Source organism: Narcine bancroftii, chromosome 1 (genome assembly GCF_036971445.1).
Source record: "Narcine bancroftii isolate sNarBan1 chromosome 1, sNarBan1.hap1, whole genome shotgun sequence".
NCBI classification, from domain to species: Eukaryota; Metazoa; Chordata; class Chondrichthyes; order Torpediniformes; family Narcinidae; genus Narcine; species Narcine bancroftii.
The window spans coordinates 122,964,372-122,986,177 of record NC_091469.1 but is presented as its reverse complement, the minus strand read 5'-3'; the positions used below and the strand labels follow the sequence as shown (position 1 = coordinate 122,986,177).

Sequence of the window (21,806 nt, the reverse complement as noted above, 5' to 3'; positions counted from 1 at the left end):
CCTTGAAGTTAAAAATTTCCACCTGATTCAATTTTTAAATAGCTGAGGAATGAAACATTGTTTTTAATTAATCAAATTTTAGATGGAAGGGTGAGAGGAAACTGGATCACTGCCACTGTTTATTGCATCGTTATTTTCACATTTTTCCTGGTGCATATATACAGTTTTATACTATATCGGGGGTGGCCAAACTTGCTTATTGTAAGAGCCACAAACGATAAAGCTCAGATGCTTGAGAGCCGCAGGACAAGAACAAAATTCACACATACATTTTTATTGTTACAAAATGTGTATGTAACAAAAATTTTAAATGCAATATTTATTCATGCAGTTTTTAAACTCTTAATTTGTATTAGTTTCAATAATCACAGACACAAATATGTTTAAAAAAAAAACAAAAAAAAAGGTTATTTTAATCAGATTTCCACCTTGCAGAATTAGTCTTATAATCATTTTTTAATGACTAAAATGCAATGCTACAAATATCAGACTTAAAGACGCGAGTCGGGCGGGTGAGACCAGCAGCGAGCCACATATTAAAGGTCAAAGAGCTGCACATGTTTTGCAAGCCACGGTTTGGCCACCTCTACTATATATAAATATGCAGTGTAAAATTGTATCTATGCACCAGGAACAACTTGAAAATAATGTATTATATACATGGTGTACAATATATAGAATTCCCAAAAGCTCTAAACCTGCACATATTTAGAGATGAGAAAAGATTTCCATAATGAACACAAGCTTTGGAAGTGAATTATACAAATTATCCATTGCAGAATAGATTTGTTTTTGCCTCAAGGGGAACAATTATTTCTGCTTTATTGTAGGAAAATCTACCCACCTTTTAACTGAAGTATATAATAAACCTAAATTCCAATTTAACTTTGGGCCAACAAATAAATGCAGTGACTCACTGGAAACACATTGAATAAAATAACATTTGGAAACTAGGTAGTGTATTTGTATTTTATTTTATAAATCTTAATTCAAATAAAAATGAGTATTATCAGCTGAAAAAGTCAAATTGTAGAATCTTCTGACAGATTCCTTATACATTCAGCTTTGACACATACTGTTGTTGCATCTGTTACCTTTTGACTTGTCTGATGGAAGGTTTCTGTAAACCTTGCTCTAGCTTTAGCCCAGTTCTTGTGTTTTTTAGATCTGTACATTTGTACATCTTCAATTGAAAGTGGTACATTAACCCCCAACCCAGACTGCGACTGATGAAGTTGAACTTGAATCTGAAAAACAAGTGTAATTTGAAATTCAATAAACCAATGGCATATAAGGAGTTGCTGCATGAGATACAGTTCCCTTTGAAAGTTTGCAAAATTCTCAATATTTTTTATATAGTCTTTCTCCACATTCTAACAGTTTCATAAAAATACATTTCCAAATGTCAATACCTGTAATTCTAAGATGTGCTAAAGTTCATATAGATGGTCAAATATTTTAAAATAACACATGGATTGCAAAAAAATGGTTTACAGGTTCCACAGGTAATCAAGGTAAATTGAATGCTTGCCTTCATTGTCGCAAAAAGGGATTGAAATTAAGAGTGAGGTGAGGCTACACCTGGAGTATTGCATGCAGTTCTGGTCTCCTTGCTTGGAAAAAGGATATATAATAAAACCCCTTTAACCAGCACTTGAGGGGTTTGGAGGATGCCAGATCAGTGAATTTTCTGGTTGCAGACAGTGAGGTATGCCAATTTTAAACTTTCATACTTTATTTAACCTATTTATTTTTTGCCAGTTGCTTGAATTCCACATAATGGGTTTTTACTGCAGACAATAGACAGTTGGTGCTGGAGTAGGCCAATTGGCCCATCAAACCAGCACTGCCATTTTTCAGATCATGGCTGATCATTCATTATCAGTACCCATTCCCAGCCTTATCCCCATAACCCTTAACTCCCTGCCCACAAGAACCTTATCTAACTCCTTTTTGAACTTATCCAGCAAATCTGCCCCACCACCCTCTGTGGCAAAGCATTCCACAGATCCACACTTCTCTGGGTTAAAATATTTCTCCTCATCTCTGTGCTAAAGGCCCTTTCCCTGTATTCTTAAACTATGCCCTCTAAGTTCTAGTCTCTCCCAACATTGGGAACGTGTAATCCAATTTCACCCTGTCTAGCCCTTGATAATCTTATATACCTCAATCACATCTCCCCTCATCCTTCTAAACTCCATCGCAAATAAGCCCAGTCTTTCTAACCTTTTCAGCATATGTCAATCCTGCCATCCTGAAGCAAGTATGTCCTTCCTCAAATTTGGGGACCAGAACTGGATGCAATATTCCAGGTGAGGTCTCACTAAGGTCCTGTACAACTGCAGGAGGGCATTTCTGCTCCCATACTCCAATACCCTCTATGAAAGCCACATTTGCCTTCTTCACCGCTTGATTGGTGTATGAGTGCATTGCCCCACTCCCTAGCTCGACTTCATTTAAATAATACTCTGCTCTCTTATTACTGCCTCCAAAATGGATAACCTCACATTTGCTTGCATTGAACTTCATCTTCCATTCCTCCACCCACTCCCCCAACCTGTCCAAGTCCCTCTACACTGCCACCCAGTTTAGTCTCATCTGAAAATTTCCTCATGTTGTTAATAATGTGGGCCCAACACTGACCCCTGCATGACCCCACTCGTCACATCCTGCCATCCTGAAAATGATCCATTTTATCCCAACCCTTTGTTTCCTATTTCTTAATCAATTTTCTATCCATGTCAGCACCCTACCCCCCCCCCCCCCCCCAATATCATGCTCCTTGATTTTGCCTACTAGTCTCCTGTGCAGGACCTTATCAAAGGCTTTCTGGAAGTCCAAGTACACCACATCTCAAGCTCTCCCAAGTCCACTCTCGGTCACATCTTCGAAAAATTCCAAAAAATTAGTAAAGCATGATTTTTCCCCCAAGAAATCCACGCTGACGAACACTGATAGTATTATTTCTGCCTAAGTGTTCTGCTATTTCTCCTTTTATGATGGATTCCAATATCTTCCCCACCACTGACGTCAGGCCTATAACGGTCTATAATTTCCTGTTTTCTCCCTCTCTTCTTAAAAAACAGCACGACATCAGCCACTCTCCAATCCACAGGCACCTCCCCCGAATCTATGGAACTTTGGAAAATTTCAACCAGTGCCTCCACAATTTCCAGAACAACCTCTTTGAGAACCCTAGGATGCAGCCCATCAGGCTCTGGGGACTTATCAGCCCTCAGTCCTAACAATTTACCCACAATCACCTGCTTCTGGATCTGGTTATCCATCAGATTCCCCATTTCCTTAGGAAATTTCACCAAGTCCCTTGATACTTCATGACCTCTATCCTCCTTGGTGAAGAAAGATGCAAAGTATCTGTTCAATTCCTCAGCCATCTCCTAGTTTCCAGTAATAATTTCACCCTTTTCCACTTTTAGGGGCCCAATTTTGGTCCTAACCAATTTCTTCCTCTTTACATAACTAAAGAAGCTTTTGCTATCCCCTTTATTATTATTTGCCAATTTACTCTCGTACTTCATTTTCCCCTCCTGTGTGTCTTTCTTAGTTTCTCTGTTTTTTTTGAAGGTTTCCCAATCCTCTAAACTCTCTCTCTGCTTTGCTATCTTATACTTACTCCCTTTGGACTTGATACTGCACTTGATTTCATTTGTCAGCCACAGCTCCCTTTAGAGCTTTTCCTCCTCTTTGGAATGAATTTGTCCTGAATCCTGTGAAAAATGCCCAGAAATATCTGCCATTTTTGCCCAGTTGTCCTCCCAGCTAGGGTATCCTTCCATTTTATTTTGGCTAGCTCCTCCTTCATAGCTGTATCATCCCCTTTATTCAACTGTCATACTGATGCTTGCAACTTCCTTTCCATTTACGTACTGGCTTTGGTCATGCAGGAATTTATCATGATGATTCCAGAGATGAGGTGATCAGCCAATCAGGAGATATTTGCATCTGTACTCACTGCAATTCATAAGAAAATTATGAAAGATAAGAAAGAGGCACGAAATTTGTTTCCACTGATAGGCGAGACAAGAACTAAGAGACATAGTAGACTCAAGATTTGGGGGAGGAGATTTAGATGAGGAACAGAATTTTCCCCAGAGAGTAGTGAATCTGGAATTCTCTGCCCAAAGAAGCAGTAGAAGCTATCTCACTCAATATCTTTGATGGATTTTTGTATTGTAGGAGAATTGAGGGTTATGGGGAAAAGATGGTAAGAGGAGCTGATTTTGCAGCCTGATCAGTCAGATCTTGTTAAATGGAGGAGCTGGCTCAATGCCCTATTCCTGCTCCTAGTTCTCATGTAATTTTTCTTTGTTGTGTGCTGACAGATCACTTTTGCGATGTTTTGGTGCAGCAACAATATATACATACCATGCAGTTTCTCGGTTTCACCCAATAGTAATTAGTGGGAAAATAGATCAACTAATCAGGGACCAAAGGAATTTTACAAATCACTTTAGAATGTTATTTTCCTGATTTGCAAAAATAGCTTAAGCTTTCTATATAGTAAGATAGATAAATTTACCGGTTCTCTAATTCCACAACTTCCTTTTCCAAGCCCTTCTCCTTTCTTCCAGCCCATTTTTTCCAACATCTTTCGTCCTTTGTTGTCATCGCCAATTTCCCTAAGTAAAAAAACAAAATTCTGTAGACACCGTCGTTGAAAAACACAAAATGCTGGAGAAGCTCAGCAGGTCCAACAGTCGCCTTTATGTAGCAACAGCAAAGATACAGAACCAACACATCTGGTTTGAGCCCTTCTTCAAAGTACGAGAAAATACTGGCAGATTTCCGAACCAAAAATAATGGGGGGGGGGGAGGGGGAAGAGAAGAGAAGCAAAGGCAGGAGATGATAGGTGGAGAAAGGAGGAGGGAGGGGAAAGCAGCAGAGGGGAGACCAGATGGCTGGGTGGGTAGATGAATTGGATAGACAGGAAAAGGGGGAAGGGGGAAAGAAAATGCAAGGAGATTTAATGGAAAGCAGTAAAGTCAATGTTAATGCCATCTGGTTGGAGAGTGCCCAGACAGAAAATAAGATGTCCCTCCAATGTGGGTGGTCAGGGTAGGATAGTACAAAAGGCCATGGACAGACATGCGAGTGCAGGAATGTGACTCAGAATTGAAATGGTTGGCCACTGGAGGTCACTCTAGTCGCAAATAGACTGGAGATGGTGAGCACTGGATGCAGTAAATGAATCCTCTTCAATTGAAGGGACTGTTTGGGGCCCCGTAATGTGGTGAGTGAGGAGGTGTGGATGCAAGTGCTGCACTTCTGCGGGCAAAGGGGAAGGTGCCGGGGTTGCGATGGGTGGGGAGGGATGAGTGCAAGAGAGAATCGCGGAGGGAGCAGTCCCTGCAAAAGACTAATAGGGGAGGAGAAGAAACTGAATTCTTGCAGGGGGCAGGGTGCAAGGAAGTGTAGTCCAGGTAGTTGGAGGGTTTGTAGTATGTGTCAGTTGTCAGCTCGTCTCCTGAGATGGAGGCAGAGAGATCCAAGAAGGGGAAAATGTTACTGAAGATGGACCAGGTGAGCTTGAGATCAGGGTGGAAGTTGTCTGCGAAGTGGATGAAGTTGTCAAGCTCCTCGTGGGTGCATGAGGCAGCCCTGATATCAATAGACTGGAGGAAGAGTTGAGGGGTCTTGCCTATGTAGGCTTGAAACATGCATTGCTCCACAAAGCCCACAAAGAAGCAGGCGTAGCTAGGACCCATGCGGGTACCCATGGAGGAAATGGGATGAGTTAAAGGAAAAGTTATTTAGAGTGAGGATAAGTTCTGCCAGGCAGAGTAGGGTGACTGGTCAGGTCTTTGGTCCAGGAAGAAGTGAAGTGCTTTTAGACCTGTGTAGGAGAAAGAGCTATAAAGGGATCTGTGAAGATGAGGCAGTTTGGTTCAGGGAATCTGAAATCATTGAAGGGATGGAGAACATGAGAGGTGTCACAGATGTAGGTGGGTAGGGATTGGACCAGGGAGAAAAGAGAGTCAAGTTAAGATGAAACTTGTTCAATAGGGCAGGCAGAGACAATAGGTCTGCATGGATGGTTTGGATTGTCATCTTTGGTAGAAGGTAGAAATGGGCAGTGCAGGGGTGGGAGAGAATGAGGTTGGTGGCCATGGAGGGGAGGTGGCCATGGAGGGGAGGTGGCCATGGAGGGGAGGTGGCCATGGAGGGGAGGTGGCCATGGAGGGGAGGTGGCCATGGAGGGGAGGTGGCCATGGAGGGGAGGTGGCCATGGAGGGGAGGTGGCCATGGAGGGGAGGTGGCCATGGAGGGGAGGTGGCCATGGAGGGGAGGTGGCCATGGAGGGGAGGTGGCCAGAGGTTGGAGATGGTGTCAGAGGCAATGGCTTGATGTGTAGTGGTGGGGTCCTGTGGGAGCAGACAATAGGAGGAGAATCTTGAGAGCTGTCGCTTGGTCTCGGCAAGGTAGAGGTCAATCCGCCAGACCACAACTGCACCCCCCTTGTCTGCAGGTTTGATGGTGAGGTTGGGATTGTTGTGGAGAGAACAGAGGGCAGAGCATTCTGAGGAGGTGAGGTTGGAGTATGAGAGGGGGGTGGTAAAGTTGAGATAGTTGATGTCTCAGTGGCAGTTGGAAATAAAAAGGTCCAGAGCAGGCAACTGACCAGGACAAGGTGTTCAGGAAAAGGCAGAGGTTTGAAGCGGGAGAAAGGGTCTTGGGTGGGGGTGTGAAGATTCATGACCATCGAAGTGAGCCAGGTGGCAGAGGCGACAAGAAGAATTTGGTATCACGGCGTGTGTGGAACTCATTGAGGTGTGGGCAGAAGGGGACGAACATAAGGCCTCTACTGAGGACTGAGCACTCCATCTCAGACAGGGAAAGGACAGAGGGGATAGTAAAAAAGCAAGCAGGGGTTAGAGTGGGGTTCAGTGTACTGGAGGGTGTTTGGGGGTTGGGAAGGTCCAAGGGTTGAGAGAGCTCACCAGACACTCCGTCCCAGAAGGCCAGATGATCAAAGACCATGTCTGGTCCTGGTAAGATTTTTGAGTTATCGGAATAAGGAGGCAACACTAAGAGCCAGCAGTTGAATATGCCGGGGAAAATAATGGCCACATCAAGTTGGAAGGTGGAAAAAATGCTGTTTTTTTCAAGACCTTAGTATGAAGTTGGTTAAGCAAAGAAAGAAATTTGATGGCGTCGTGACAACTGTGAACATGGAACATAAAGTACTCATGCTATTCCCAGCAATATTGAGGATCGATGTGTCAGAGGGACCTCAAAAATACTGTAAATCTCCAAAGGAGGTAGGTAGATATATATACAAGGACTATAAAGGGGACCTCAGAACAGATTCCAGAAAGAAAAATAAGAAAAAGACAAAGTAAACTGTGAACTTAAAAATCTGTATAAGGAGAGCTCAGGAAATGGTGAATACTTAGTAAAATAGTAGCAGGGCAGAAAGCCCTATTTAAGGGGGTTTATGGTACCAGAGGAGGAGAGTTTTTACAAAACAGCACCAAAGTTAAGGGGAAGAGGTTTCTTTGAAATAGTACTGCGGGCTTCTGGGGTTTCTTGTTTATGTCACCGTCAGTTCAGGGGCATTGCATGTGTTTTTTTTTATATAAACGGGAAAAATCACTACTGTATGAATAAGCTGAAAGGTCATATGGTAGAGTTGGATATGTGTAAATATGAATGAGTAAAATGTGAAAATTTATATGCTAAAGGTTTAAACAGAACAATAAAGAGGAAAAGAGTCTTGGCACAGTTAAAAGAATTAAAGGTGGACAAAGTTTTCCTACAGTAAACACGCCTTACAAAATTGGAACATAATAAATTAAAAAGGGACTGCATGGGACGTCATTTGTCTCCTTTCAACTCCAAAGCAAGTGGTCGGTTGAGGAAGATTTGTAATGGCACATTGTCAGATATACACAGAATCCTGGAAGCTTCTGAATATTTACGCTCCTAATTTTGATGATGAATCCTTTGTGCAGAATGCTTTCTTAAATGCAGTGGAAAGTAGACAAAGTATATTGGTTGGGGGAGATTTTAATTTTTGCTTGGATCCTATCCTTGTTAAATCAGCAAAGACAATGACAAAAGGAAAAACTGCTAAAGTTACTTTATCTTTTATGAAGGATTTAAATCTGATATATGTATTGAGACAGTCACACCCCAAGATGAGAGATTATTCATTCTACTCAAAGGTATATGACTCTTACACAAGAATTGATTTTTTTTTAATGTCTGCATAATTGGAAAACAGAGTGATTGAAATGGAGTACATGACTAGATTGCTATCTGATCATGCACCACTAATCCTAATGATAATGATGCCAGAGTATGACAGATTATGTTACATTTTATGTTGTATATAGATACGTTTTAAAGGAGATAAATTGTGGCAGGTTTTTTAGTGTAGGTCACATACAAACACTTCAAAACAGATCTCATTTAAAATGCCAGAGTTCTGCTCAAACCAGACAGTCCAGGCTCCGGATACCTTGGCAAAAACTTTGAAGAATGCCTCTAAAGACTTCACAAGTAGGTGTTAATTGGACATGTTGTGGAGTAATGGATTATTGTTTTGGAAAGGAACAGATGAACAAACTTAGAAGATTTGGTCCGGTGCTGCAGACCGAGTGCAGTTTACTGTTTTAAGAGGGTCATGTGGTTTTTTTCAGAGAGAGAAAATTCAGTCTACAGTCAGCAGCAGCAGTGGGGACTGGAACATGACAAGCTGGCAAACTGGTGGAAAAACCCCATTTGAAGACTAGTTGTGAGTTCTTAGTTCAGCCTGGTCAAAGCCCTTGTGGTCCATACAAGAGGAGAGGACTGGCTGCATAATGTTTCACTTGAAATAAGAGAAACAAAAAGGAACTCTATGGTGACCTGAAAGAAAGAGGTTATCATCTAGAAAACCTTGATGGGGCAAGTTTCTTCAGAAGGACACTGAAAAAATCAGTTGTGGGTGTCCAACAAGCAACAAAACAGACAAGAACCTTCCTGAGTGGTAACCATTTACCTTTCAAGCAGCAAAGCCTGGTGAACTTTATAAATGTTAAATTCTGTGCACAGTATAAGAATTGCCTGACACTTGTGAACTTGGGAGGAATGAGATGTGAGATTGGATGGTGAATCAAAGAACTTTTCTGAACTTACACTTAGAATTAGAAGGGAGTTAAGTTAATAGTAATAAGTTAGAGTTTGATCCTGTGTTTATGTTTAAAGAAAATTGAACATAACTTCTGTTTAAGCAACTATTTGTCTTGGTGAATTTCTATTGCTGCTGGGTTTTGAGGTTCTCTGGGCTCATAACACAGAGAAACAAAAGTGTTGAGAAGGACAGATTTCTGTAATTTTATTAAGGGAAATTGTTTTTGTGAAATGAATTGCCCCTCGACTAATGATAATTTTTTTTACTTAAGGCTTATTTAAGGGGACAGATAATTTCATATACTAAAAAAAAATAAAGGAATACATGGCAGAGGGTAATGGTCTGGAGAAAGAAATAACAGCTGGAAAAAGATTGAGTTTGAAAGATAAATAATAAGATCTTGGAAAATAAAAAAAATTGAATTATAATACATTATAAATGTATAAAGTAGCAAGAACTATTTTAAAATCAAAACAGAAATATTATGAAACATGCATTGCTCCACAAAGCCCACAAAGAAGCAGGCGTAGCTAGGACCCATGCGGGTACCCATGGAGGAAATGGGATGAGTTAAAGGAAAAGTTATTTAGAGTGAGGATAAGTTCTGCCAGGCAGAGTAGGGTGACTGGTCAGGTCTTTGGTCCAGGAAGAAGTGAAGTGCTTTTAGACCTGTGTAGGAGAAAGAGCTATAAAGGGATCTGTGAAGATGAGGCAGTTTGGTTCAGGGAATCTGAAATCATTGAAGGGATGGAGAACATGAGAGGTGTCACAGATGTAGGTGGGTAGGGATTGGACCAGGGAGAAAAGAGAGTCAAGTTAAGATGAAACTTGTTCAATAGGGCAGGCAGAGACAATAGGTCTGCATGGATGGTTTGGATTGTCATCTTTGGTAGAAGGTAGAAATGGGCAGTGCAGGGGTGGGAGAGAATGAGGTTGGTGGCCATGGAGGGGAGGTGAACATAAAGTTCTGACATGGCAATTAAAGTTGCAAGAGACATCAAGGATGATTAATGCAATCCAAACAGAGCCTGATAATTTAACATCTAATCCAAAAGAAATCAATGACACTTTTAAACAATATTATATAAAACTGTAAAAGTCAGAATTGCTACATGTCTCTAGGGAGATAGATGAATTTCTCTCAGCAATTGATTGCCAAAACGGGAAAATAAAGATCAGATTTAATTGGATGCCTCTTTACCAAAGAGATTGAAAAAAGCCTTGAATACATTACAGGCAAATAAATCACTGGGAGAGGATGGATTTCCACCAGTTTTACAGACAATTTAAAAATCTTTTGATACCTCTTATTATGAACGTGGTAGGCAAGACAACAAAGAATCAGACTCTCCCAGAGTCCTTCTCAACAGCTATTATCACGGTGCCACCGATAAAGAACAGAGATTCACAAAACCGTCCTCATATAGACCTATATCTTCATTAAATGGGGATTACAAGAGGTGTAAAGCCCGAGTTAATAGATAAGGGCAATATTTACCTAAATTGATAAATCAGGATCAGATAGGCCTAGTTTAATTCAAAAGGCACTGTGGATAATTTAGGCAGATTACTTAGTATATTTCATCTGGCTAAATCTAGAGTGAACCCAAGTATAACTGTATATTTTGATGCAAAAAGGGCATTTGATCGGTTAGAATGGCCATTTCTATTCAAAGTACTCGAAAAGTTTAGAATGGGCCAAATATTTATTAACTGGATTAAAATCCTTTATCATAAGCCAAGGGCCAAAATTATAACTAATGGTCAGATATCACCAGGTCTTTGTTTTGGAAATGAACCATTAGCATTATAAGGAAGGATCCAGACATAAAGAGATTCATAGTTGACCAGGAAGAGCATAAAATCAATTTGTTTGCAGGCGATGTGCTGTTGTATTTATCAGACCCTGATGAGTCTTTGGCCAAACTACAGAACACAATGGAGAAATATGAAGAGTTTCTAGTTATAAAATTAATTTAGAAAAAAAGCAAAATTATGTCATTAACAAATTATGATTATGAAAGATACCAAAAAGGAAGTCGGTTTAAATGGAAATTGGAAAGAATTAAATATTTAGGAATAATGTTAGAGAATAACTTACAAAATGTATACTGATTTAGTTATCTCCCTATGCTTGGAAAGATAGAAGACGATCTACACAGATGGAAAAACTTGCCTATTACTTTAGTTGGGAGGGTTAATTGTGTGAAAATGAAAGTGATGCAATTGCAATACCTCTTCTAGTAGTTGCCTCGGAATTTTTTAAAAGTTACTCAATGGTCATACAAGATAATTTATTTGGAATAATAAAGTGCTTAGGATCTCCAAGGAGAAACTGATGTGGAAATACAAATTGGGGGATTAAGACTGCCAGATTTTTAAAAACATTATCAAGCAGCCCAGGTGAAGTTCCTTTAGTCCTTTTTTTTTGAAGAGGAGAGCTCTCCCTTATGGATCCAAGTAGGATTATATATGGTAAGGAAGAGGGGAACAAGGGATTTTATTTACAAACGGAATGTTACATTAATAAAGATAACACCATTTTAATACATGATTAAAATTTGGCATGAGATAAAGAAATGTATTGGGGGAAAAAAGTGGGCATATCATCAAAAGTACCTCTGTGCCAGAATAATTTATTGCCCATGAATTTGGGAAATAAAATTCTAAAAACTTAGTATGAGAAAGGAATTTGGCATATTGAAGATTGTTATGAGGAAGGACTACTTGTGTCCTTTGAACAAGTACAACAGAAATATGACTTGTCGAATAGTACCTTCCACTGCTTTCTTCAATTAAGGTCTTTCTTGTGAGAAAGATGGGGTCCCACAATGGTCCCGCCTTCAAGTAATATAGTGGAAAGGAGAAATGGGAGTCAGAACTGGGTGTTATAATACCAGAGGAGTGTTGGTCTGATTGGTGTTTGGAAAGTTTGACATCAACAATCAATGTGAGATAATGGACTGGATCAATGCAATTTTTTTTACATCAATTATATATATATAAAGCCACAAAAACTGCATAAGTCAAAATCTGAAATATCCAAAATGCGCTTCAGATGTGGCATTAAAATTGGAATCTTTTTACATTCTAACTGGTCGTATGCAAAGGCAAGACCATTCTGGTATGATATTGCTGAAACACTAACACAAGTAACAGGGGTGACTTCTACATGTGTCCCAGAGCTGTACCTTATGGACATGAGCTACAAACTGACTACATTTTTAAAAAAATTAAAGTGACTCTGGCTGTGGCCAAGTGCATAGCAATCACTTGGAAATCCGACTCTCCCCTTCTTATTGCTCAATGGGCCATGGAGTTACATAGTTATATACCCATGGAGAAAATTACTTACAACTTGAATAAATATGACACGTTCGTTAAGATATGGCAACTGTATCTAGATTATGTAGGAGCCCAATTATAAATTTGACCTTTCGATGTATATCCCCAAAAAAGAATTATGAAAATGAGAACCCTGACAGTATGCAGTTATATTTTTGTATGGGGGGGTTGAGTTTTTGTAGATATTTAATGTATTTGAACAGTATAAAAATTTAAAGATTGTGTGAATGTATATGAAAAATAAGCATTTGCCTTGCAGTCACCAGGTATGCCATGGCATAAAACTACTCAATGACTGCTGAATGGTTTTTTAAATTTCAAAATCTCACCCTCAAGAAAGAAACAGTGCAACAGAGTAATGTCTACATTGTGACAATGGTAAAGGCTACATGAGCAAATAATATGTAGTGATGAAGTGACATTTTCTATTGGATACTCAACTTCAAAATTGGGAGAAGGTGCGGTGGTGCACATCGTAATGTAAGCAAACTGGCTCAGTATTTGTCACGTCCGCGGTAGCGGAGCAGCTGCGTCAAGATGGTGCTGCCAGGTTTGGCTTCCCTCCCAGGCAGAGGGGCCATGCACGCGCACTCAGCTGCGTCATTACGTCACCGCCAACGCAGAGGCAGGACTTAACGGCCACCTTGTAAGGCTTTTCAAAAACCATTGGAAGCTAAACTGACTCACAGTGTGTAGTCTCATTCTTTTGCTTCCCCTTCGTAGCTAACGTAGACAATTCTGGACTCTACATCATGGACACTGCAGAAGTCAATGCAGTGGCTACGAAATTACCGACCTACCGGACGCTTCACCCACGCACTTGGTTCAGGAAAGCGGAAGTGCAATTCCACCTCCGGCAAATCACCTCCGACTCGACAATGTTCTATCACGTCATCAGTTCTCTCAACCAAGAGACAACAGCCAGGGTGGACGACTTGATACATGACCTCCTGGAGGAAGGTAAATATCCAGCTCTCAAGAAGTTCCTCTTAAGTACTTTCGGCCTGTCAAGATGACAGCGTGTCGCCAAACGCATGCACCAAGACGGCCTAGGAGACAATAGCACCATCCCCCTCATGGACGAAATGCTCGCACTAGCAGAGGGCCACAAGAAGTGCCTTATGTTTGAGCAGGCTTTGCTGGAGCAGATGTCAGACAACATATAGCTGCTGTTAGCAGACGAGGATTTCTCGGACCCACGCAAGGTCGCAGCCAGAGCATACGTCCTGTGGTGCATGAAAAATAGTCCACCATGAACCAGGTGTCGCACCCCAACACCAACCGAGCACAACCGCGCCCCAGCAAGCCAGCAGAGGCACCAAACACTAACTGGTGCTTTTTATTACCAACGCTGAAGAGTCTGTGGAGATGGTCCTTGTGCTCCTCGTTCACAAAAATGCAGACAACCTTGTTTGTTTCCAGAAAAAGGCCAGCCACCGCTAATGGACAGATCAATAGTCTTCTGTATGTCACTTACAAGGTTAGTGGCCGATGTTCCTGGTCGACATGGGTGCCAAACTTAGCGTCATCCCACCAACCACACTGGAGACATGAACGCGACCACAAGGCCACACACTCCGGTCGGCAAACAACAATACCATCAAAACCTTCGGCACGCGCATCATGCAAATTCAGGACTTCACAGTCAACCTTCAAGGTGCAAAGGTGTTCTCCAAAGTCGATTTGGAACCTGGCTATCATCAAATTCTAGTCCACCCAGACGACGTTGGCAAGACAGCCATTATCACCCCATTCGAACTTTTCAAATTCCTCTGCATGCCTTTTGGTCTCAAGAATACGATGCAAACCTTTCAGCGGTTGATGGACACGGTGGGCAGAGACTTAGACTTTGTGTTCATCTACTTGGATGATATACTCATTGCGATCAAGGATCACGAGCGGCACAAGGACCATCTCCACAGACTCTTTACTTGCTTGTCAGATTTTTGACTAATGGTCAACGTGGCAAAATGCCAAATTCGGAAAAGACACCATACAGTTCTTGGGCCACACGATCACCGTGAAGGGGGCAGTGCCATCAGCAGAAAAGGTCGCAGCCATACGCCAGTTTGCCAACCCCAACACCCTCAAAGGCCTCCAGGAATTCACAGGAATGATTAACTTCTTAACCATGAATCATCCCAGGGCAGCACGCATCATGAGACCACTGTTTGCAATGATATCAGCCAAAAACAAAACCCTAGCGTGGACAGGGGAGGCTGACGCAGCTTTCACCGCAACAAAGGATGCCCTGGCCAACACCACCTTGCTGGTTCATCCCAGATCGGACATACCCATGACATTCACCATAGAAGCATCAGCAACGGCCATCGGTGGTGTCCTTGAGTAATCCTTTGAAGGTCAGTGGAGGATGCTGGCCTTTTTCAGCTGTCACCTGTGCCCCCCCAACCCCGAACTTAAATACAGTGCATTTGACAGGGAGCTCCTGACTCTCTACCTGGCTATCAGGCATTTCCGATATTTTCTGGAGGGCAGGCCGTTCAGTTTTCATGGACCACAAGCTCTTCACCCACACCTTTCCCATGGCCAAGGACCCTTAGTCAGTGCGCAAACACCACCACCCATCCTATATATACAAGTTCACAACCGCCATCTGGCACCTCTCCGGCCAACACACTCTCCTGACCCGCCATCAGGACCTTATCCCCCTGGCTGGACTACCCCAGCTGGGGAAGGCCCAAAAAGAGGACGAGGAAACAGCCATCACTGGCCTCCACTTCGAAGACCTGAGTCTGCCGGACAGCCCCGACACACTTCTGTGTGATGTCTCCACTGGTGCACCACATCAAGTAGTGCCACAGCATTGGAGGCACCAAGTTTTCAAGGCTGTTCACGACCTTGCACACCCATCAATAAAAACCACAACCCGTGGAGAAGCAGAGAGGTTCATGTGGCACGGCCTGAAAAAACAAGTCACGCAGATAGCTCACGATTGCACCCAGTGTCAAGCATCCAATGTCCACTGTCATGTCAAGACCCTGGTCAACCAGTTCGACCCTCTGAAGAAGCGGTTGGAACATATACAAGTCGACATCGTGGGCCTGCTGCCCGTCTCCCGAGACACTCAGTACCTCTTGTAAGGTAAAACATCATGAGATGGGAATGTGTAGGGAGTTACCCTGTACAGGGCAGTAACAAGAAGGGGAGGTGTCCTTGTACTCCTGTTAGGTAAAACATCATGAGATGGGACCGGAGAAGGAGTCACCCAGTACTAAGGAGTAACAGAATGCATCCTTGTACTTACAAGATAAGAGAGACATTGATGGATTGAGAGGCAGGAAGCTAGCAGGGAAAGGATAGCAACAGTTTTAGTCATTGGACAAGTAATGATATGATGATGTTCTAAGCACATATCCAAGGGTATAAAAAATCACCATTTTGCTGATAACGGCAGAATGCATTCTCCGACTAACTTTGTTAGTCGCAAGTGTTACAATCCGGTAATAAAGAACAAAGAACCCTGATTTCGACTCAGCCTGGTGTTTGTCTCACTCATTCATGAACAAAGCAGACCTAACAATTTGGTGACCCCGACGTGATGGGTGAGTGAACACTGGACGACGGTTTATGTTTTTTCTGACAATCATCTCAGCCGGCTGATAAAAAGGTCCAGAGAAGCCTGTTTTAACAAAATTCTCTTTTTTTTTTAAATCTTTATGATTGTCAGTAAGAACTGGAGATCGGACAAATTAGACGACCACAATTGAAGGTCGCATGCCAGGATTGTAACACGTAAGTGATTACAGACAAGATAAAAGTCCTTAAGGTGTTTGAATGACATTTATTAAGTGCTTCGCAAGAAACTACTAGAGTTTAAAAGTCTTTATTGTGTCGTTGCAAAGTCCAATAGAGTGAGAAGGTGGTCTATAAACAATTGAGGACCTGAGTTTTCTGCCCTAAACTGGTTATTAAGAGGAGAAATCTCCCACGTGAAGGTTGGGCTTTGAAAGAAAACAAAGGTTCAGGCTTATTGGCCTCAATTGTATCAGAGAGACTGACTTATAAATGTCCGGTAGGTATGATAATGTCTGTACACTTGAGAAGTTAAGAATTTATTTCCCCAATTCGCCGTGGTGGAATACCACAGCAGACACTAGAGACCTTGAGACAACAAAAAAAGTTCTCAGGGACGCCTGCCTGGTGAACAAGAACGACGACAGAAGGCTGCGACAGCTGTGTCCGGATCAGGTAGGAGATATTAATGAAAAAGTTGACAAACTCCTAAGAGACACCCAGTTTATTCGAAATACTTTTGATAAGTTAAATGAGGGTATTCCCAACATCACCAAGGAGATAAAGTTACGTAAATTCATAGATTGGTACAGGGAAACAGGACAAAAGTATAGCCCAAATATTTGGTTTTCTAGTTGTAATTTAACTTTCAGACCCCTTTGGGAAAACAGAGAGTGGAAAACGAGCAATCAGAGTATACAGGACAGTCTGAAGTCAATTGGAGGACAAGACTTAGAGACTGTTCTTTTAAAAGATATTAGTCATCCAGCTTGCAAGGAGACATTTTTAAAAGCAATTTTCGTTGACATAGATCCCCTAAACGGACAAGAACCTAAATTAAAACAGGCATTAGAAAGCGGTCCCGCAGCTATGGCTGTACAGTTGCCTGCTAAGACTTTTGACCAAGTTATTAAGGAAATTAATCAGGAATTAGAGGAGCGAAATACCAGTAATGCGGCATTGGAAAAACAAAAAATGCTCCGAAAATGTGTAGACCGCTGGAGGAAGAGGGGTTGGTTACCCGGGGGCACTGAGATGTTCCTGACAGGTGAGGAAAAAAATTTTAAAACGTAGAGGCTTAGATAAGCTGGAAGAAACAAAACACAGAAGGGAAAGGAAAAGTGCCTGTTTCCAGTTTCCAGCCACGAAGTGTCCGGGTTTGCTCTCTCCCTCCCTCCTTTCACCCTCCCCCCTCTCTCTTCTCTCCCCCTCTCTCTCTTCTCCCCCCCCTCCTCTCTCACCCACTCCCCCTCCCAATCCCAATCTGTGGCGGTGCTGCCCTGAAATCCCCAGGTTGGGCAGGGCAGAGAAATACAATTTGGTTTTAATTTTGTGCCCACAATTCCAGCTCAGCATCAAATGGGATCCTGTTTTATCCTCTCTCCCTCCCTTTTTCCCGCACCCCCACCATTGCGGGATCAGGGCAGACATTGTGGGCTGACGTGTAGCTCACTCGAGGTGGGAGGGAAGGAAGGAGTGATAGTTCCCAGTGGTGGAAGACCCAATCTGATCCAGACCAGTGATCACAGGATGAGAACCTTTTAAAACCTTTGAAACGAAAGTGTTAATCTGAAGACTTTTCTCCCAGTGGGGCCAGTGCAAGGCATTTTCTCTCTCTATCTCTTGTGCTCTGTGTATCTGCCTCTCTATCTCTTTCTCTCGCTATGCTCTCTCTCTCTCTCTCTCTCTCTCTGGCACCCCAGATGGGATACTGGAGTCACGTCCCTTATATCCAGATATTGAGACACTGGGGTGTGACAAGAGCCTCGGGAATAGGGACACATCAGACGAGGTACAGGCCCCTTTAATAAAAATAGAAGGGGGAGTAATAGATGTGGAGACCCCTCTGGAGTCCAAGAAAATAGAAAAGGAGTTAGAGATACAGAAATGGAACATGAAAAGGGTTCAGGATAACATTAAAAACTTAAACAGAGATATTAATGTGCTGGGGCAGATCAGTGAGGATCAAAAAGAATTAATGGTAGGTGTATTTAAGGAAGTGGAAAAGATAACTACAACACTGTCAGGAGAAATTAAAGCTGAAGGAATGGTAATAGGAGTAAAGGACGAAAAGTGTAGTACAGATGAGGAAACGAGATACGATCCACCATGGGAGGAAAGTAGAAGGAAAAGACTCGGGAGGGAGAAAAATAGACATGCCTACCTGGACATAGTTAGAACAAAAGAGAAAGATGTGAAACAACTAAACTATGGCCGAAAAGATTATCTTAGAGATGAACGTGACCAATATACCTTTGACCCTGAGACATTGGAAGCTGATAGGGACAGTGACAGTGACGAAGAAGAGTCAGAACAAGGTGGGATAAATAAATGCATGCCAAGAGTAAAGAAGGAGCAGAAATCCCCAAAATTGAGATATCAATGCCCATTACTGATCACGGGACGGGGAACTCAAAAATATGTACCCTGGTCACGAATGGACTTAGAGAGTTTAATGAAAAAACTACCTCCGTTGAGTAATGGGGCTAGTCCATGGATTTCTTGTTTTGAGCGAGAAACCTGCCAAGAACAATTAGCACTCGCAGATGTCAGAACTATCATGATAAAATTAAAGGCAGAAGGGGCCCTGAAGCAAATAGAGAGAATTGTAAGAAGCAGTAAATTGGGGGATGAAATAGAATTTAACCCACTTCGGAATAAATTTTGGGAAGCACTTAGAGAAACATTTCCTACACCCTATAGTTTGGATGCCTTGGTAACCCTTCAACTAAAGGAAGGAGAGACTGCACACGAGTATTTCACTCGAGCATGGGACTTATGGGAAACAGGGACTGGAGAAAGACCCGACCACAGCCCCTTAGGAAGGGCTCACTTTCGTAATGGGATAATAAACGGACTACCTGCTACGGTTCAAGCAAAATTAAGGGACATTGTGGGATTAGAGACAATGTCAGAGGATTTGTGGAAAAGACACCTGACACATGCAATCAAACGACATCGTCAATCAGAGCATGCTAAGTCAGAAAGTGCGTCCCAGAAGGAGGTGGACAAAACAACCGATAAATTGGTGAGAGCCATAGAACATATAGGGGTTAAATTAGCGGCCCAACAGATAGTCCCACAGGTCATGGGGCCAGTGATAAATCTGGGACCCCAAGTAAGAAATGGTTGGGAAAGACAGCTAGGTACAATGTATAGAGGGGAACATGCAGTATGCTGGTACTGCCAAAATCCTGGACACTACCAGCGGAACTGTCCGGAGGCTGGGAGAGCAAGGGGAAAAAGATTACCCTCTATGAGAGGCTATCGGGGAAGAGGAGGAAACTTAAGAGGACAAGCAAGGGGTAGGGGTGGACACATTGATGGGCCCCAGAGAATCGGGGGGTGGCAGAGTGATCAACAAGTCCAGGCACCTCAGTGTAATGACTATATTGAGGAAGGTGCTGAATTTGATTATTGAAGGTGCCCAGGAGAATCAAAAATCACGCCTCCCTGGGAGCCACCAAAAATTTGGGGGACGGTAAATGGAGAAAAAATTGAATTTATGGTTGACACAGGGGCAGCAGTTACGACAGTGATTAAAAAACCCCCAGGGAGCACATTTTCGGGCAAAACATTATCTACAATAGGATTCTCCGGGATAAGGGAAACACAGCCCTATACAGATAACATCGACATGACATTTGGACGACAAAGGGTTAAAACGCCTGTCCTGGTTGTGCCAAGTTGCCCCATTAATTTATTAGCAAGGGACATTCTTACCAAACTAGGAATAACCATACAATGTTCTGAGAAGGGCCTTCGGTTAACATACCCAGGGGATACAATAAGAAGGGGAGGACAGTTTATAGTAATGACCCCATCTAATGCTTCAGAAGACTCTGTGGAGGTTAGTATTTTCTGGAGTCGGCTACTGTATGATGAACCAGGCCCAGGGCTGATTAAACAGTTTTTTGAGTGGAGGGCCAGTATTCCTCGGTTTGGGGATTACCATTATCCACTAGATCCTATGCATGTTACATTAAACTACACCATCCACCCGGACCAGGAATATGAGGAGAGGTGGGACTCTCTAAAAGAAGGGAAGACAGAAACGATACATTGTCCATTTATCTTTGTAGGTAAGGAGGGAATAGCTGCTATGGTTGTCATGACAGAAGAACAATGGAGTGGTTCTGCTTAGGAGTTGAAAGTGTGCCTCATGGGTATTGCCAAAGATCATCACGCTCGACAGCTGGGTCCGATGGTAAAGGAAGCGATAGGGTGTGAATACAGGCAGACAGAAATCCCGGGATATTCCACCTCGGAGGGAGGAAAATTTGTCAGACTGAATATTGAAGCATGGGACCAGGTTGTGAATGAGAAAGTAGAAAGAGACCGAGCCATAGAAGGAGAAAATATTGATCACAGAGACTCAGACAAATATCTTTCTAATCTGAGTCCACATATATGGACAACGGGGCCCTATGATGTGGGAGTAATAAAAGGAGAGGTATTTCTAGAATTGGCCAACCCCGGGCAGAAACCAATATGGAGAAAACAATACCGCTTGTCGCCCAGTCAGGAGGAGGGTATTAAAGGAACGATAGAAGGGTTAATGGAGTCAGGGGTTTTAAGGGCGGCACCTGACAGTATGTGGAACACGCCCATCATGCCTGTTCCCAAACAGGGTAGAAAAGACTGGAGGATGGTACACGACCTCCGGGAGATTAACTTGGCTACCAAGACTATCGGGAGACCAGTCCCAGACCCATATGTAGCACTTAGGGCTCTGAGTCCGGAGCACGAATACTATACTGTCATTGATCTGGCAAACGCATTCTTCTGCTTGAATTTAGCTGAGGAATGGCAAGACTGGTTAACTTTCACTTACCAAGCACATCGGTACACATACACTAGATTACCTCAGGGTTATAAGGACAGTCCAGGACTGTTCAATCAGGCCCTTAGCGAAATCCTAATGAAATTAAAGCTCCCGGAAGATGTTACACTGATTCAGTATGTAGACGACCTACTATTAGCAGGGAAAACGCCACATGGGTGCCTGACAGGGCAGCCAAACAGGTTACTGGTTATCATGAACATATACAGGGGATGATTTTGAGGTCCCATAACAAAAAAAAATGAATCTGAAACTAAGGAGACTTGTAACAGATTGAATGACTACACAGATGAGTTTTGTGGAGGAAGAGTGCTGTACAACTGGCTCCCTGCTAACTGGGATGGTCGGTGTGCTCTAGTAACCCTTAATGCGCCAGTGCTGATTGTCAAAAGGCAGGAGGGAGACGAGGATTCCCTAGAATTGCGCCACACAGAGAGTTGGCTGTGGAGGAAAAGGAGGAGTGTTGGACTCTTGGGGCCGGGAGGAAGGAACCCTGATGGGGTATGGATTGATGCCATTGGCCAAGCCCGGAATATTCCGGACGAATTTAAATTAGCCGATGAGATTGCAGCTGGGTTTGAAAGTTTTCCTGTTTTTAGTGCAATTTTTCCCATCACTGTAAATAAAAATGTTAATAGGATCAACCTTATTCACTATAATGTCCAGCGCCTTGCAAATTTGACCAGGGACGTTGTTGAGGCAATACATCAACAACTGTCAGAAACTTC

At 42.6% G+C, this 21,806-nt stretch overlaps 2 protein-coding genes across 4 annotated transcripts in view; one reads left to right on the top strand and one right to left on the bottom strand.

The window, feature by feature from the left end:
• The window catches only part of aggf1 (angiogenic factor with G patch and FHA domains 1), a 130,295-nt gene that overhangs the window by 39,555 nt on the left and 68,934 nt on the right, over positions 1 to 21,806 (bottom strand). For all 3 annotated transcript variants that reach the window (XM_069937954.1, XM_069937945.1, XM_069937964.1), the window contains 2 exons: positions 4,541 to 4,640; positions 1,095 to 1,247 (listed from right to left, as the gene is read on the bottom strand). In XM_069937954.1, the coding sequence (XP_069794055.1) occupies positions 1,095 to 1,247; positions 4,541 to 4,640 (253 nt within the window). The remainder of the gene's footprint in view (positions 1 to 1,094; positions 1,248 to 4,540; positions 4,641 to 21,806) is intronic.
• LOC138763566 (uncharacterized) lies at positions 15,593 to 21,310 on the top strand. Its single transcript, XM_069937931.1, has 2 exons — positions 15,593 to 16,045; positions 16,171 to 21,310. The coding sequence occupies exon 2, from the start codon at positions 18,130 to 18,132 to the stop codon at positions 19,654 to 19,656; it is 1,527 nt and encodes a 508-aa protein (XP_069794032.1). The 5' UTR covers positions 15,593 to 16,045; positions 16,171 to 18,129; the 3' UTR covers positions 19,657 to 21,310.